Source organism: Dipodomys spectabilis, unplaced genomic scaffold (genome assembly GCF_019054845.1).
Source record: "Dipodomys spectabilis isolate Male_0828 unplaced genomic scaffold, ASM1905484v1 ptg000006l, whole genome shotgun sequence".
Classification (NCBI taxonomy): domain Eukaryota; kingdom Metazoa; phylum Chordata; class Mammalia; order Rodentia; family Heteromyidae; genus Dipodomys; species Dipodomys spectabilis.
Window position 1 is genome coordinate 15,693,715 of NW_024870683.1, and position 17,126 is coordinate 15,710,840.

At 41.0% G+C, this 17,126-nt stretch overlaps 1 protein-coding gene and 1 non-coding gene across 2 annotated transcripts in view; both read left to right on the plus strand.

Annotated features, from left to right (window-relative positions):
• Slc44a1 (solute carrier family 44 member 1) overlaps window positions 1-8,352 on the plus strand; it is a 175,632-nt gene extending 167,280 nt beyond the window's left edge. The window contains exon 16 of the mRNA XM_042695035.1: window positions 7,488-8,352. Within this exon, the coding sequence (XP_042550969.1) occupies window positions 7,488-7,502 (15 nt within the window). The 3' untranslated portion in view covers window positions 7,503-8,352. The remainder of the gene's footprint in view (window positions 1-7,487) is intronic.
• LOC122124342 lies at window positions 6,616-6,718 on the plus strand. Its single transcript, XR_006150522.1, has one exon. It is a non-coding gene; the product is annotated as a U6 spliceosomal RNA (small nuclear RNA).
• Window positions 8,353-17,126: the final 8,774 nt, after the last annotated feature.

Sequence of the window (17,126 nt, forward strand, 5' to 3'; positions counted from 1 at the left end):
AAAAGGGAATGGAGACCTGATGGTCCCAAAGCTTAGAGAGACTGGAGGGCTTTGCCTTAAGTGTCCATTGGAAAGAAAGCCCCTGTCACAATGAATTTCCAGGCTCACCATCATCTGAGCTTATTGCAAATAATTTTTAAAAATCAGCACTTAAGTCTGCACAGGAAAAGAGGATTTGTCAGGATGGTTGAAGGTATAGCTCTTTTCCTTGGTCCCTATCCTTTCTTGCATCCGTTTTATTTGCTATAATTCCCTAGATTGCATTTTAAGATCTGTCAAAGTTGTCCCCTGAACTTTCTCTTTGAAATTTGCGACTGCTGGCAATGAAAACCAAAACATCATGTTTGATCATTTCTTTCTTTCTCTCTCTCACTCCCCATTCAGCCCCTCAGTAAGACTTGTAAACTCTGCTCCCACCAAAATCTCTGAGCCAATCACTTCTCACGCCCTCCTGTGCCGCTGCCCTCTATTCCCTGTGTCTAAAAATGCAATTGTTTCCTAATTTGTCTTCTTTCCAACTTGTCTGCCTGGGTTATTCCCAGAGAGGAATCAATAAGATCTTTAAAATCCAAAACAAGTCTTACCATTCCCCTAATCAAAATTCTCCAGTGCTCTTCCATCCCACATAGAACAAAATTCCAAGTCCTTCCATAAGCTACTTCCCACCCATCCAACCATCACTGTTCCCTTTGCTAGCAGGGTGAGCGCCTGGACCCTGCTGTTTTTTATTCATGTCAGGATATCTCAGAGCCTTTGGACTTGCTTCCGGTCTTACACTCTCACTTACTTCAGATCTAAGTGCACTTGTTCCTTAAATGACCGATAGAGAGTAGCAACTCCACCATTTCCTTCCTTTACCCAGTGAATGGCCTTCAATTTCTTACATAACAATTACTCCCCTTTGACATATGGAATTACCTATTGACTATCTGTTATCTATCAAAAAAGGTATGTACCTATTGTAATTCTAATTAGAAAACTAAGCTTTATGAATTGGAAAAACAATTTTGAGAATGATTCTTCTCTTTTGGAACTCTAATACTCTCCTCATTTTGTGTATATTGTGGTATCTCTAGCATGTTAGACAATTCTTGTCTGGCGAGGCTCAACTATTTCTTACTAAAGTTTTTCCTATTTTCTTTCTCTTTTTAAAATTGAGATATAATTCACATATCATAAAGCATACCAATTTGGGGCTGGGAAGGTGGCTCAGTGGTAGAGCGCTTGCCTTCACATGTGTAAGGCCCTAGGCTTTATTCTTCAGTACCACATAAGCAGAAAAAGCCAGAAGTGGCGCTGTGGCTCAAGTGGTAGAGTGCTAGCCTTGAGCTGAAGAGCTGAGGGACAGTGCCCAAGCCCAGAGTTCAGGCCCCACAACTGACAAAAACAAAAACAACAACAAAAAATCCCTACCATTGTGAAGTGAAGGTTCATGGGTTTGGGTGTATTCACCAGTCTGAGTAACTCTGAGCACAAACTCTGAGTATTTTCCTCACCGCCCAAGAAAAACCCAGTGCCACTTACCAGTTCTTGCCAATGACCATCTCCTAGCACCTGGCAATACCTAGTCTTCCTTATTTCTCTATGGATTTGTCTCTTCTGGATATTTCATGTAAATAGAATTATATATTATGACAATATGTTTGTCTTACTTCTATTTAGCACATTTTCAAGCTTCAACCCTGGTGTGGCTGTCATGGTTTGAGTGTGATTTGAGCTGGTCCCCACCAAGAATTCATGTATTGAAACTTAATCCTCACAGTGAGGGAATTAAGGAGATGGAAAGTCTGACTAAGACGTTTAGGTTAAAGCCTTTGAGATGTGATTAGAGTTAAATAAATTTGTCAGCATGCAATATCCATGATTGAATATCAGCCATCTCACAAGAAGAGAGAGAGGCATCAAAGGAGACACAATGTATACGCACACTCTGTCTCTCTCCTGACTCTTGACAGGAAGTCACCACTGGATGTGATCCTTCAACCATGGGCCTCCAAGACCACAAAGAAACCCCTTATTAAAGTGAGCACAATCTATTTATTGCCGAGACAAACAGACTAATAAAATGGCATGTACCAGTGTTTTCATTCCTTTTTATGGTTTAATAATATTCTATTATATGATGTACCACGCTTTATTTATCCTTTCATTAGTTGATGGGGATTTAGGTGGCTTATACCTTTTCACTGTTATGAATGATACTGCTGTGAACATTCACATGCAGGCTTTTGTGAGGACACATTCATTCTGTTCTCTTGTGTATATATATATATACATACATATATATATATATATATATATATATCTAGAAGTAGAATTACTAAGCCATATAGTAATTCTATGTTTTAACTTTGTGAAAAACTGCCAAATTTTATACAGTAGCTACACTATTTTACATTCCCACCAGCAGTGCATTAGGATTCTAATTTCTCCCTGTCCATCATTTCTACTCCAGAAACCTTATTATTCTAAAGTAGTATTTCATTGTGGCTTTTTTTTTTGTATTTTCCTAATAACTAATGGTATCTGTACCTGGTCATATGTTTACTGAATGTTAGTATAGTTCTTTGGAAAAATGTCTATTCAAAAACTTTTCCCATTGGCTGTAAGTCTTCATTAGCTACTCTGACCCTTATCAAATACATAATTCACATACATTTTCTCTCATTCTTTAGGTTATCATTTTGGTCTTTATAGTGTTCTTTGAATCATAAGCATTTATATTTTTGATGAAGGGACTTGATCACTCTATCATGTTTTACTCATACTTTCATTGTCTTACCCAGGAAATCTCCAATCCAATCCAAGGCTGTGAAGGTTTGGACCTAAACTTTCTTTGGAGAGTTTATTGGTTTAACCCATGCATTTAACTTTTGCTCTAGATGAGTTAATTTTGTGTATAGGGTATATGTAAATATCCACTTGCTGTATCATCCTTTTGTGGTACTGGAGATTGAGCTCAAGGTTCTGCGCTAATAGACAGACTCTACCACTTGAACCATACTACCAGCCCATTTTTCCATTGGTTATCTTCAAGGTAGGGTCTTGCTTTATGCCCAGGCCATGGGCTGTGATTTGCCAACTTGTGCCTTCCCATGTCACAGAGGATGACAGGTGCATTCACTTGTACCTGGCCATTGCTTGAGTTCATGAGATGGAATCTCATGAACTTTCATGCTCTGGCTGGCATCAAGCTATTATTCCACAATCTCTGTCTCCAAAGTAGCTAGGATTGCAAATATGATCCACTCCTGTCAGCTAGAGGACTATTCTTTCTCCCATTAAATGGTTTTGCCACTCTTATCAAGGTCAAAAATCAATGGACCATAGATGAATGGATTTATTTCTAGATTCACAATTCTATTGCATTGCTTTGTCTGTCTTCACTGCATTTTTGTTGTGCCTTGGTAGCACAAGGACATTTTGTTCTCTCACAAGTACCCTGAGTATAGTTGTGTGCTGGCTATTCTTTTTCCCTGTCAGCTGGCATTTAGGAAATCCTCATCCTCCTCTGAAATGTGAGGATCATAGGAAAGGTATGTATTTTAACAGAAAATAGAACACTGATTACCTCCAAAGGAACAAGTGGACAAATAAAGCCCAAATTGTAGTCCATATAGCTTGACTAAAAGAATTGAAAAACCTAATAGCTTTTACACCAGGTGTAGCTTCATACACTCATTTCTACCCACTTAAATCTACCTGAGAAGTATTTGTAGAACCCTCATTCTTTGTTTGTCTAATAATATAGCTTGTATTTGAAGATATCTATCCTCACGCATATATACATCCAGTGTAAACTCTTTGCACCAAAGTTATAAAAGACAATTGGTTAACTATACAAAATTACTGGGTTTTTAGACGTTGAATAAATAATGAAATGGTAGTTCTAGTATCTGACCGGTTGATTTACAGTTGTCGTTTTGTCAATAATTAGCTAGTAAGCCAACTATTTCTCCAAGCCATTCCTGGTTAAAGGTAATAAAACTAATTTTTTTTTATTTTTTGCTTTGAAGCATGTATTTACTACGTAGTACAATCTTGATGCCAAAAATCTAAAACTTTATTATTTGAGTATAATATAATGTTTTGTCCTTCTGTTTAGTTGAAGGAATACATGTACAATATTGTATTAAGCATATCCCAAATGACACTAAATTATTAACAAGCACGTTGTAAAAGAAGGATATCAAAACAATGATTGCATAACCTGGAAATTATCCTTCTGTCTTTAGAGAACAAAGCTTTGCTGCAATATGGCCTGCCATAGCATCTGAGGTTGATCTCTCTCTTCCTGTTTACTGGAAACAGAGGTCTTAGAATAGCATGGTATAGTTTATGTCTAGTAATGTCCAATCTAGATGACAGCTGACACAGGAGGCCTAACCTTCAACCCCAGAACAAAGACAACTTTCTGCTCAGCACAAGTTCTATTATAGGATATTAAAGTAAGGTCAGGAAAGCAGCTTAAACTTCTAAATGGAAGCTTCCTCTTAAAGTTGTTTCAGACCAAGACTTCCATTTGATTATAAAAAATTAAGCTCTGTTTATTGGAAGACACCATTAAAAAACAGAAAAGCTAAGACACAGTCTGGAAAAAAGATACTTGCAAAATATATATTTGATAAAAGACACCTCACCAAAAAATATTTATGAAAATTAATAATAAAAAGATGTCCAACTATTCACAAAATGCTATTCACAAACTAGCATATACATTAATGCTCTATATAGTCAGTCATCAGAGGCATACAAATTAAAACCATAATCAAATACCACTACCCATTCACCAGAATGGCTAAAATTAAAAGTGTTAGCTAGCTAGGTGGTAGAGCAACCCCATATAAGCACACTGGGAATCTATGTGGACTTATTGATTAAAGGTGAAGATAAATATATGTTCAGAATAGAAATAAGAATATGTCCCCTCCTGAGCATGTTCCCAATATAAATGCACACACATGTTCACCAAAAGACATGCTCCAGAATGCTCATGGAAGGATTTATTTGTAATGGCAAACAATCCTGAGACAGAAAAGGCCCTTAGGGAAAAATTAATAGATCTGAATAAATGGAGTTTAGTTAATAGCTGTCTGCCAATGTTTGTTCGTTGGCTGTGACAAATGGACAGTAGTGATGTAAAAATGCTAATAACAGGGAAAAGTAGGAGTGGAGCAGATGGGGATTCTTCATATTAGCTTTGCAATTTTTCTATAGGTCTAAAACTATTCTATCATGAAAATGCACTGCTTAAATTACAAGTGAAGCACTTTTACCTCAGTCTCAGAGGAATCACAACTTCAGCATGAGCCTGATGTCCTTGCCACATGAGCATAAGCAGCATCAGCCAGAATCAGATGTCGGGCTAATTATAGGTCTGTTATTTTCAGTGGTAGGGGAAAAAATAATGAGATTGGAACTGTGAGTTGAAATATGTAAAACTCATAAAACATGGAAGTTTAGATAAGATGCTGTGGAAAACAGGAAGGCTTTGTAATTTCTTAATGAGGAACCAATAGTGTGCAAGTAGCAGCTTAGATTTATTCTCTCTGCAGCTTGCCAAATGGATTGAAGTTAAGAGGAAGTCAGGGGGGACAGGAGGGCCAGAGAAGAGGTAATCATTGGAACATGCAAGTAAAATCTCAAGACTAAAACTCTAGCCTGAAAGTTCTAGTAAGAATTTCAAGCAATATTGTTTTTGGTTTTGGTTTTGGTCTTGTGGTTGTTTTGTTTGGTTGGTTTTGGTGCCATATGCAACCTATTTTAAGGACCTGTTTTAAGTGGAGACTAATGTGGAGACAGGTGTGCTCAGAAGACATCCCTGCCTGATACTATCAAATAATTGAGTTGTAGAATTACTTCCTGTCCCCTTGTGCCAAGTCCAAGTTCTCCTGGCATTTTAGGGTCAGATTGAATATCTTGTCACCTCTGCTTATTCTACAGTGGCCTTAGATGTGCTGGAAGGTCAAACTAGGTCTATGCTTCTCTCTTACTCTTAACTAGATAATTGGTTTTTTAAAAAAATTGTTGAACACGTGTTACATTTTTTTATCCTGCTGTGAGACATTTATCATATCTGTATTATTTCTGTATATGATCTACACACATAGGTACATCTACCATTTCTAACAATTTGAGAATAATGCATACATCATAATACTTTGGTCCTAAATACTTCAAAGTGTATTCCTAAGGATAAAGACTTCCTTTGAATGACAATATTAATATCTTTAGTATTTTACTCAGTCACTGTAGAATATCTATTATCCTGGTCTGACCTGTTTAGCTAATAAATAGAATTATAAGAATGAAAACTCTTAAGTTCATTTATATCTCACCTTCAGTACTTTTGAGAATCAGATTGCTTAATTAGCTTAGAAGCTCATTCATTAAGGTAGTTTGATTCATTCCAGTTACTCTAAAAACCTGCTTGTCATAAAATAATATTGATACTAAAAATGGCAAATGGAAATCTATCATTTATTACTGATACCATTCTAAATTTTATTTATTAATGCATTTTATACAATCTTAAAGGAATGCACATGACAGTTTTTGTCTTGTGCTTGGAAAAAGGCACAGAAGTTAAATACCTTGCCCAAGAACACATAGTTAGTGCTTGGTTGGGCAGCACATACATAAAATTGGAACGATACAGAGATTAGCCCGGTCCCTGTACAAGGATGACATGCAAATTTGTGAAACGTTCCATATTTTGATGTTGGTGCCCTGCATCTTGTACATACACTTCTCTAACTTGGGGAGGGGAAGGGGAAAAAACAAAATGCTTAAATAGGGATGCAGGTTGACCCATTGTAACAATGAGATGTGCAAGACACTATGTTGAAAAATGAACTTTACAATTGAGGCGGGGAGATGGGGAGGAGGGAGTGAAGTTGTAGAGGTGGGAGGGAAGGGATGGTAGGGGAAAAACAAAGGAGGAGGCAACAATGCTTGATAGGAAATGTACTCATGACCTTGCTCATGTAACTGTAACCCCTCTGTACAGTATTTTTACAATAAAAAAAGTATTTTAAAAAGAATTGAATAAAAGAACACATAGTTATAAGTGGTAAAATCAAGATTTGAACCTAGGCTCACTCAGATATCCCTGCCAAAAGTGGAGCTTGAACTCAAGACCTAGAAACAGTCTTTTAGCTTTTTCCTTTTAAGGCTAGCCCTCTACTACATGAGCCTCATGTCTACTTAGGGAGTTTTGGTTCTTAACTTGAGTTGAGTTTCCTGGATTTTCCTGCCCAAGCTGGCTTCCAACAACAGTTCTCCCATTTCAGCCTCCCGAGTAACTAGGATTACAGACATGAGCCACCAGTGCGCAGCTTTCAGATTTTTTTTTATTTGCTGTTCTTCGTGTGTGTGTGTTTGTGTGTGTCCTTGCAATCCAACATCATTACTGGCTACTGATTGCTCCTCATTGTGTTTTCTCTATTAGGAGAGCAGCATTCATTCTCTTGTGTGTATTTTTTCAGCTGAAGAAAAGATGACTGGTCCTCCCCTGAGCCCAGAAGAGTGGACTGAGAGGAGGCTGTTCATGCAAGAGGCTCCCATTCACCAGCTGTTGAACTTTTGAGGAAGCCCCCACCGGTCTTATTTCTACAATGGAAGCATGCGCCAAGGTTTCCCAGCTACCAACAGCCAAGGGGATTTTCCTTGGGACTGTCTAATAAATGATTAATCCATCCGAAGCATTTGATAATAATCTGCTTTGAAGCAATGTCTTCAAACTTCCTGCTGCTTTCTCTTCTTTCTCTGCCCTTCTCTTCTCTTTTGTGTATGTTTCAGAACTACCCCTCCCTTCCTATCTAATTCTAGAACTGGCCTTGGCAAGGGAATTCTCTTCCTTCAGCTTGGGCTTGTCCTCTCTGACTCTGCTATTTATAGAGCTGATGTGGGTTAATAACTACTATTTATTGAGGGCCTGTTCCATGCCAAGCATTAGGATTGCCTCTCTATGTGCATTTAATCCTCACAACAGCCTGTAAGTTTGTGCCTAATAGTTCTATTTTGCCCATGAGGAAAGAGACTCAGAGAGGTTGTATGTTATAGGTAAGATCACACAAAATAAAGATTGACAGAATAAGAATTTAAAGTTATTCTAACTCCAAATCCACTTCACGATAACATTGTGCTTTGCTCGTTATTGCTGCAGAAATAATTACATACCCTATAATATCATGGCAGGTATCACTGCATGGGGTGTGCATGACACTGGCCGGGAGGGAGGATTAGGGAGACTTTGGAGGCACAGAAGAATCACAGAATTATTTTTAAAGCAAAATAACATTTAATGTTCTTGTATGGCCTGTGAGTCAAATTTGACCCCCTCCTTTTTTTGTTTTTTGTTTTTGTTTTGAAATAAAGTTTTATAAGAACACAACCACACACAATCTTTTATACCTTGTTGACAGCTGATTTCTTCTTATAATGGTAGAGTTGCATAATTGTAACAGAGACCACATGGTCTTCCACACCTAAAATATTGACCAGAAAAAGTTCATTGACATCCAATTTAGATGACAAATTTATTATTTTTCCATTGGATAATACTCTGATAATCCACTATTCTAATGGTGGTGCTAGAGAATGAGTATAGGGGTGGGGAATCTAACCAGGGCAAGGTCGGTTAGACAATAGAAGAGAGCCATCAGGGATTCTGGGTCCCCAGTCAACTCCTAACCTTATTCTCCTCCCACTTACCTCCTCCCTAGCCTACCTGACAAACTGTGCCACAAAATAACTCTTTCTTCATAAACATAAAGATGACTTCCCATAACCCAACATGCTCAAACACTAGCACCTTGGCCTGACATTCAAACAATAATTTCACTTCTACTGATCTCTCTCTCTCTCTTTCTCTTTCTCTCTTCCTCCCTCCCCTCTCTCCCTCTGTCTTTTTCCTTCTTCTTTTAAAACCATGAGGAGATCATGCCAATTTAAAATTTGTATTTCAAAGTCAATTTGTTTGTCTTGGATTACTTTGATGAAAACAGAAAAGTAAATATTTAATACTTGTACATGTTTGTCTCAGTCTCTTGGGGGGGGGGTGCTGTAACAAAATGCCACAGAGTATGTTTCATGTAAATAACAGAGACTTATTTCTCACAGAGGTAGATACTGGAAAGTTCAACCTCAAGGGGCTGCGAGCAGATGCAGTGTGTGATCAGGATGAATCTGCTCTCAGGTTTAAGAAGAGCACTTTCTCATTGTATCCTTACATGTTGGAAAGGCAAGGATACCTCTGGAATTCTTTTTTATTCCATTCCTTTTATAAACACCTTATGACCTAATCACTTCCCAAAGGCCAAGCTTAGGATACCATCTTGTTGTGGGGTAGGATTTTCAAGTAATTGGAGGTGGAGAGCATTACATAATTCAAACCACAGCAGTGTTGGATCTGATAATAGGAAGCTAGGACTTTACACTTAATACCACTTTATCTGAGCCAAAAGAAAAAAATTCTAAATGTCTTAGTTAATTTTTTAAATTAATGTTATCCAGTTATATTTAGAAAAAGAAAATGTAGTGTTTTTGTCAGTCCTAGGGTTTGAATACAAGACTGGTTGAGGTGCTGTCCCTGAGCTTCTTTTGCTCAAGGCTAGTGCTCTATCACTGGAGCCATAGCTCTGTAAGAAAAGTAAAAGAGAGGAGGGGGGAGTGTAGTTGTGGAGTTGGGAGGAAAGGGATGGTAAGGGAAAAACAAAGGAGGAGGCAACAATGCTTGATAAGAAATGTACTCATTACCTTGCTCATGTGATTATATTCCCTCTGTACAGTATTTTCACAATAAAAAAACTTATTTAAAAAAAAAAAAAAAGAAAAAGAAAAGAGGGCCGGGAATGTGGCTTGGTGGTAGAGTGCTTGCCTAGCATGCATGAAGTCCCAGGTTCAAGTCCCCAGTAAAACTTAAACAGAAAAAGCCAGAAGTGGCTCTGTGGCTCCAGTGGTAGAGTGCTAGCCTTGAGCAAAAGAAGCTCAGGGACAGTGACCAGGCCCTAAGTTCAAGTCCCAAGACTGGAAAAAGAAAGAAAAAAGAAAGAAAGAAGGAAGGAAGGATAGAAAGAAAGAAAAGTAAAAGAGAAGAAAGAGTGAGGGCTGGGAAGGTGGCTCAGTAGTAGAGTGCTTGCCTTGCATGCATGAGGCCCTGGGTTCAATTCCTCAGCACCACATAAACAGAAAAAGCTGGAAGTGGCACTGTGGCTCAAGTGGTAGCGTGCTAGCCTTGAGCTGAAGAGCTAAGGGACAGTGCCCAGGCCCAGAGTTCAGGTCCCACAACCAAAAAAGAAAGAAAGAAAGAAAGAGAGAGCGAGAGAAAGAAAAGAAAGAAAGAAAGAAAGAGAAACTCAACAGACCCAACAGGCTTTCTTTGGGAAGAAAGCCTGGGAAGGACAACCAAGTCTCCTTCAGCATGGCCGAAGGGAAAATGGCACACATACCCCATTTGCAAACTAGGGTCTCTTTAACTATTAGGCAGAAAGAGTGAAGTCAGGTGGGGCAGAGGGAAGCAGGGTGAGACAGAGGTAGGGTAGGTAAGTGATCCCTTCCAAGACCACAAGTTTTGTTTAGGGGTAAAGGGAGGGGAGCTGATGCGGGGGGGGGGGGGGGGGTAGGCAGCAAGGACAGCTCTAAGATATGGCTGTCAGGGGGAAAGGTCATTTTCCATCAGCTCTACTTCTGGCTTTTTTGGTAGTTACTGGAGATAGAAGAACCTCAAGGACTTTCCTGCTTGAGCTGACTTTGAACTGTGATCCTCAGAGCTTACCCTCTTGAGTAGCTAGGATCACAGGCATGAACCACTGGTGCCTGGCTATTTTTAACTTGGAGTACCATAAACTTTTGCCCACTTTCCAGTGCATTTTTTCATCAAGATAATTTTTCATGTTTTCATCTCCTACATCTCCTAAAGTTTTCTAAATGTATTCCCAGTATTTGTTCTTGTTCATGGATGGTTTTTCTCCCCATTCCATTTATTTCATATACTACTTGAAGTCTTTGAAATTGTTCTTCTCATTATTTCCTATATTGGCTCAGGCTGTTTCTTTGGCTTAAAGGATCCTGTCTTCCCTTCCTGCCAGCTGTTAGATCAAGAAGGAATGATATGCGCTACATTTTTTTTTTTTTTTGGGTCTGGTCGTGGGGCTTGGGCACTGTCCCTCAGCTCTTCAGCTCAAGGCTAGCACTCTACCACTTGAGCCACAGCGCCACTTCCGGCTTTTTTTTTTTTTTTTGCGCTACATTTTTTTTAAACCAAAGAATATCATACCCTTTATCCCACCCCTCCAGCTTGTCCTGTCAACTTTCTCCATCTAACTGACTTGGAAAAGTCAGACTGACCTTCAGGATGAGGGAGGGATTTCAAGAGGCTTATTTACCTACCAAGTGTCAATCTGGTACCATCTTAGCATGACAGGGACATGCTAAAGTGTCAAAAGGCAGACGGACACTGTTGTTTCCCAGTACTGTATTTAAACAAATGTTTTACTTGGGGAAATAGTAACAGATATCCACCACACATTGTGTATTTTATGTCTATCAGGATTATCTTAACCACTTTACATATGCTAAGTCATTTATGTTCCAAGCATTTACATTCCACCAGGTGGATACTGCTCATTCATTCATTTTATAAAAGAGAAAAGTGAGCTACAAAGCAGGTAAGAAATTTCCCAAAGCCATAGATAGAATCAATGGTAAGTGGTAAACTAGGGGTTTGGATTCAATCAAGCATCAGAATCTGGGTATCTAACTAAGGAGTGCAGTTATTAACTATGGATTTTTATCTTCCTAAGATCAACCTGAGCTTAGAGGACAACAACAATGTTGTTGGTTTATAATTTTTTTTAAAAAAATCATGAACAGTAAAACCCTCAGGAATCAGAGCTTGTTCTTTGTTGTAGAGATTTGATTGTGGGCCATCTTTCCAGAGAGATTTCCTTTCATGAGATCAGCAAGCAGATAAATTTAACAGTTCATGGTCATGCTCTAAGCATAAAGCATGAAGAGTACAGAAGCATGCCCAGGGCTGTTATAAACACTGGAGACTTCCAGACTTTATTCATCTCTGTGTCCAAAGTCCCTGCATGAAACAGGTCATCTGGCCCAAAGAAGGTATTGTGACACAGCAGCATCATAATGGCTAGCATTTAACTGGTCCTCTTTCCCAGGGAGCAGCAGGGTTTCTTGCAGTGGATCATTATGGGATTGAGGGTAGGAGGAGAAATTCAAAGTGCTTTCCAATGATGAGTTCAATTGCAAAGTTGAGTCTGAAAGGGAATGGGTGATTATTAGCCTGTCATTTAGGGAATGATGGAATTTGAGGTTTCGGAATGTTGTTCAAAGGTATCTCCAGCCCAATGTGGTGGTACAGGTTTGTAATCTCACCTACTCAGGAGGTAAGGAGGGAGGAAGACTGTGACTTCCAGGTCAGTCCAGGTAAAGTTATCAAGACTCTGTTTCAAAAATATAATAAAATCATATGGGCTAAGAGTATACTTCAAATGGTAGAAAGCTTTTCTAGCAGGCAGGAGGCCTTGGGTACAACCCCCACTATAGAAAAGATGTTATTTCCACCTGGCCCCCTTCCAGTGCCTGAATCTCTCCGTGCAGCTTTGCTAAGGAAATGCCCAGCCTCTGTTTAAATACCTACTGTGATGTGATCTTACCATCATACAATCTATTCCTGTTCTCTGGGGCTTTGTTACAATGTTAGACATTTTGCCCAGTGAAATCTATCTTCCTGTAGCTTCTACCGCTTGAGTCTAATTCTACTTCTGAGATGCGAGAGAATAAGTTGTCTCCTTCTTTGGCAAAACAACCCCCAGGGAGATTCGAAACCTGTGATTCCATCCTTCCTAGGTTTTTCCTTTCAGGCTGTCTATGCACAGGCGCTTGAATTGTGTCTCTTCTAGCAGAGCTTTTTGGTCCAATTTCCAGTCAGGCTGGTGTCCCCTGACTGCTGCTTCCTAGGTAGCACACTGCTTTCCAAGTGTGGAGTTAGATCATCTCATGGAATCAAGCACCAGCCCCTCCAGGGAAGAGTTATTCTTCCTTCCTATAGTGAGCATCTGTCTATAATGAGTGCCTAAGACTTTCAAGGGTTCCATGGCTTTTGTTTGAGTCTGGCTTTTAGTCAGGTAGGAGCAAGGAGCAATGAGTGAAGATTTGGATCTTCTTCAACAAAGGGCAGCACTCTGACTAGTGATGAGTTTCAGAAAAGCCACGCCTATCAGTGAAAAGAGGGGCCCAGTATGGTGGTTCAAACCTGTAATCCCAGCACCACAAGAGGCGGAAAGTAGGAGGACCGCTCTCTGAGGATAGCCAGAGCAAACAATTTTGAGACTTTATTTGAAAACAAAGTAAATGCAAAAAAGAGGGGAAGCCTGGCTCACTTGCTGACCAAGTGCACAGCCCTGAGTGCAAACCTCAGTACCTCCAAAACAAACACACACACACAAACAAAGGGAAGTTGGAATGAGAATAGTTCTAAAGTCTCAGAAATACAAAGGGGAAAAAGAGTCACACAAGGGTGCCTGGGAAGGCCTGATGTGGAGAGGAAAAATAATGGTAACAGCTACCTAGTGTTAAATGCCTAGAAAGCCAAGCATTTGACATATAGAATCTCTCTAAAGGGAATTAGGATCTCTGTGTTACAGATGAGCAAATTGAAAGGTAGTGAGGATAAGCGGCTCACTGGTGTCTACAGAGCTGGCAAGTAGCAGTGTCAAAATTTAAGGTAGGACCAATGAGTCTGGGCCCATAGACCTATCCTGACGCCTACAAAGCAGACTACTTGAGATGTGGAAAGGAAGACAGTTCCTCCCCCATGAGATGAAGGGACAGCAGAACATATGAGTTAGGCCAGGGAAGACGGAAATACCTGGCATCCTCAGAGAGATCAGGGAACTAACTTAGTTCTTAGAGAGCTAAGATTTGTACCCAGTACAACTCTAAATCCTGATTTGAGTTTTCTTCAGAAGTATATTTAGGGAGGAGAAGAAACTTCAATGAGATGAACACAACTGAATATGCAATCTCAGAATCAGAAACTGGAATTTTAAGATGATGTCTGTCTAGTTCCTCATAGCTTAAAGGAAATTTGCTTTCTCCACTCAATGGTTTATACATGTTAGCATGCACCAGGATTCAACCAACGAACAGTTAAAAGAGATTACCAATTTCAGTTCTCAGAGTTTTTGATTCATTGGATCTAGGGATGAGGCCTGAGAATTTGCACTGCTACCAAATTAGCAAGCAATGCTGACATAGCTGGTCCAGGGCTCAAGTTTAAGAACAATTGATCTGATAAAGGGGACTTGGCATGAAAAGGTTGCATCAAGAAAAAGTAAAAGACTTGCCTATAGACCAGAGGCACTGGGAGAGAGTAAGGCAGACTTAGTGTCTAGCTTGGTGAATGACTGCGGTGGGCAAATTTGTACAAACTGGAAATTTCAGAAGTCACAGCCAGAGGATCAAGTTGCTCCTGCTTGGGAACAAGGTAAAGCAAAAGGCCCAGGATGAACTGGGCAGGGGACATAGACTGGCTAAAGCCAGCCATCTGGTGAGGGCAGAAGTCAAATGGGGTAGAGTTGGTGTCAAAATCCGCAGGCTTCTGGCTGGGTTGCAAGGAAAGAACTAGAGGCAAGGAGCCAGGAGCGGGCTCCTGGGGAGTGGCCAAGTGACAGAGTCTGGTTATCACATTTCAGATGTGACTCACTGCCTCCACAGCCTTTCTTGTTCCTCCTGTGGTGGTGACCTGTCAGTTCATGAAGTGCCCAGGAGTGGCCCTCTGATAAGGGTGAGGGTAAGTTCTCTAAACCAGAGAAGTTGAGAGAAAGACCAAACACTGGGCTCCATGCTGTCTGTGGGCTTGCTGTTCTCCATTTCCCAGGCTGCATTTCTTCCTCATGGGAAACTGACTCAGCTTTATTGAGTGGCCTACAGTATACAGCTCAGTCATCTGGGCCAAAGCAGTGTGATAAGCAGTGGCTGAAAGCCTGGATGTACTTCTGGTATTAAAGGGACTTGAACAGGAGGTTCCCTTTCCTTGGTACCAAGAGAAGGCAGCATCTTTTTTTTTTTTTTTTAATAAAAAACATGCTACTCTAGTCTTGCAGCTGGCAGAAACAAAATTGTGCATAGGTTCTCCCTAGACTCAGGTTTTCTAAGTATTAACCACTAAGCCTGAACCAAACTTGTTTCCCTTTTGTACCTTTCATCACATTTCTTGTAAACCTCTGTTCAGTTATTTAAAAAAAATTTTTTTTTTTTGTCAGTTGTGGGGCTTAAACTCTGGGCCTGGGTGCTGTCCCTGAGCTCTTCAACTCAAGGCTAACTCTCTACCACTTGAGCCACAGAGCCACTTCCAGTTTTCTGGTGGTATATTGGAGATAAGAGTCTCACGGAGGTTCCTGACCAGGCTGGCTTTGAACCTCAGAGCTCAGCCTCCTGAGTAGCTAGGGTTACAGGGTGAGCCACTGGTGCCCAGCTTGTTATTTATTGAGTACACACTGGGAGGCATACCTGTGCTGAGGATACAGATATGGATAAAAGAAATCTCAACCCTCCCGAAACTTAATTATTCTTGGGTATAGTCTTGTAGAGACATCATTAAAACATTATTGGGTAAATGCAGTTTTTTGTTTATTTGTTTTTGGCTGGATGCCAGTGGTTTCTGTAATCCTAGGTACTCTGGTTTCTGTAATCCTAGGTACTCAGGAGTGTGAATATCAAGAAAACTAAGGTAACAGACCAGCCAGGCCAAAAAAAAATTGAGATCATATCTTAAGAGGAAAAGCTGGGCATGGTGTTATGTGCCTGTCATCCTAGCTACAGCGGGAAATGTAAATAGGAGAATAGTGGTTCATATCTACCCTAAGAAAAAGTAAGACTCTTTCTCCAAGATAACTAGGCCAAAAGGACTGGAGGTATAACTCAAACAGCGCAAGTGTGAAGTCCTGAGTTCAAACCCCACGACCACCAAAGATGAAAGGATATCATATTTCTCAAATACAGAGCTTGTTTCTTCTTCTGATCTTCCTTAGATCCTTGTATGACATTCTGTCACTTAGGTGGCTTGTGAGCTGCTGCCTCTGACCTCCTGAAGAAAAGTAGCTGAGTCCACTTACTCCGCATAGTTTCTTGTTTTACACTTACAACAACTTCCTCTTGCACCCATTCTGTTTGTCAGCTCCCCACCCTACACTGTAACTTCAGGGGAACAGGACCCTTGTCACTGCTGAATTCTTAGTTTGTACAACCAGCATGGAAAAGTCATTTCCCTTTCAGTCATTCAGAAAAGTGATTTTCAGTTGAACCTTTGGAGCCTTCCAAATAAAGTCCCTGAGTTTTCCAAGCCTGTCACCTTCCCAAGCTGTCTAAGGAGGTTCTAATGCTTGACTACTAACAACTGTGACTGAGTGAACACTTTGTACAAGGCATCTCAAGTGTATTATTTAGTTGTCACAGTCCTTTAGAAAACCCGCATCCTTTTTTTCTTATGGATGAAACAGGCTCAGAGTGAGTGGCTTTCCCAAGATGACAAGGTTGCAAGGTGCTGGAGGTGGGATGGAGACGCTAGGAAAAGTCCACGGGTGGTGAAGCCCATTATTAGTCTCCCAGCCACCTTTCTACCCCAACCCCTAGGTTTCGGGGACACATTTCCACCATGTCCCTCGAAGCTCTTTTCCACGTTTCAGATGCATCCCGCGCACTGAACCCCTGAGCCGAGGCTCCCAGCGTAGGGTGGGTTGAAGCACCCCAGGTGCATGCAGAATGCAGGGATCTGATGTCGCTTTTTCTATGGGAGGAACGGTGTGGGGAGTCCAGGGGCTCAGAGCCTTGCAGCGATCGCGCTCATTGAGCCACGAGGGGGAAAGGAGGAGAAGGCCGGCGGCCAGCGCGCGCCCCGGTGACCGCCCCCAACTCGGGCTCCCAGGCACCAGGCGGGCCCGTACGGGCCGGGGGCCCCAGTGCGCAGGCGCGGCGCGCTCCTTGCCCCGCCCTTCTGCGGGCGGCCCTTTCACCCTGGCAACCGCGGCTCGACAACGGGGAGCGCGCGCGCGCGCGCGAGGGCTGGGCGCGGACGGGCGGGGCCGGGCGGGGCCGGTGCGGGC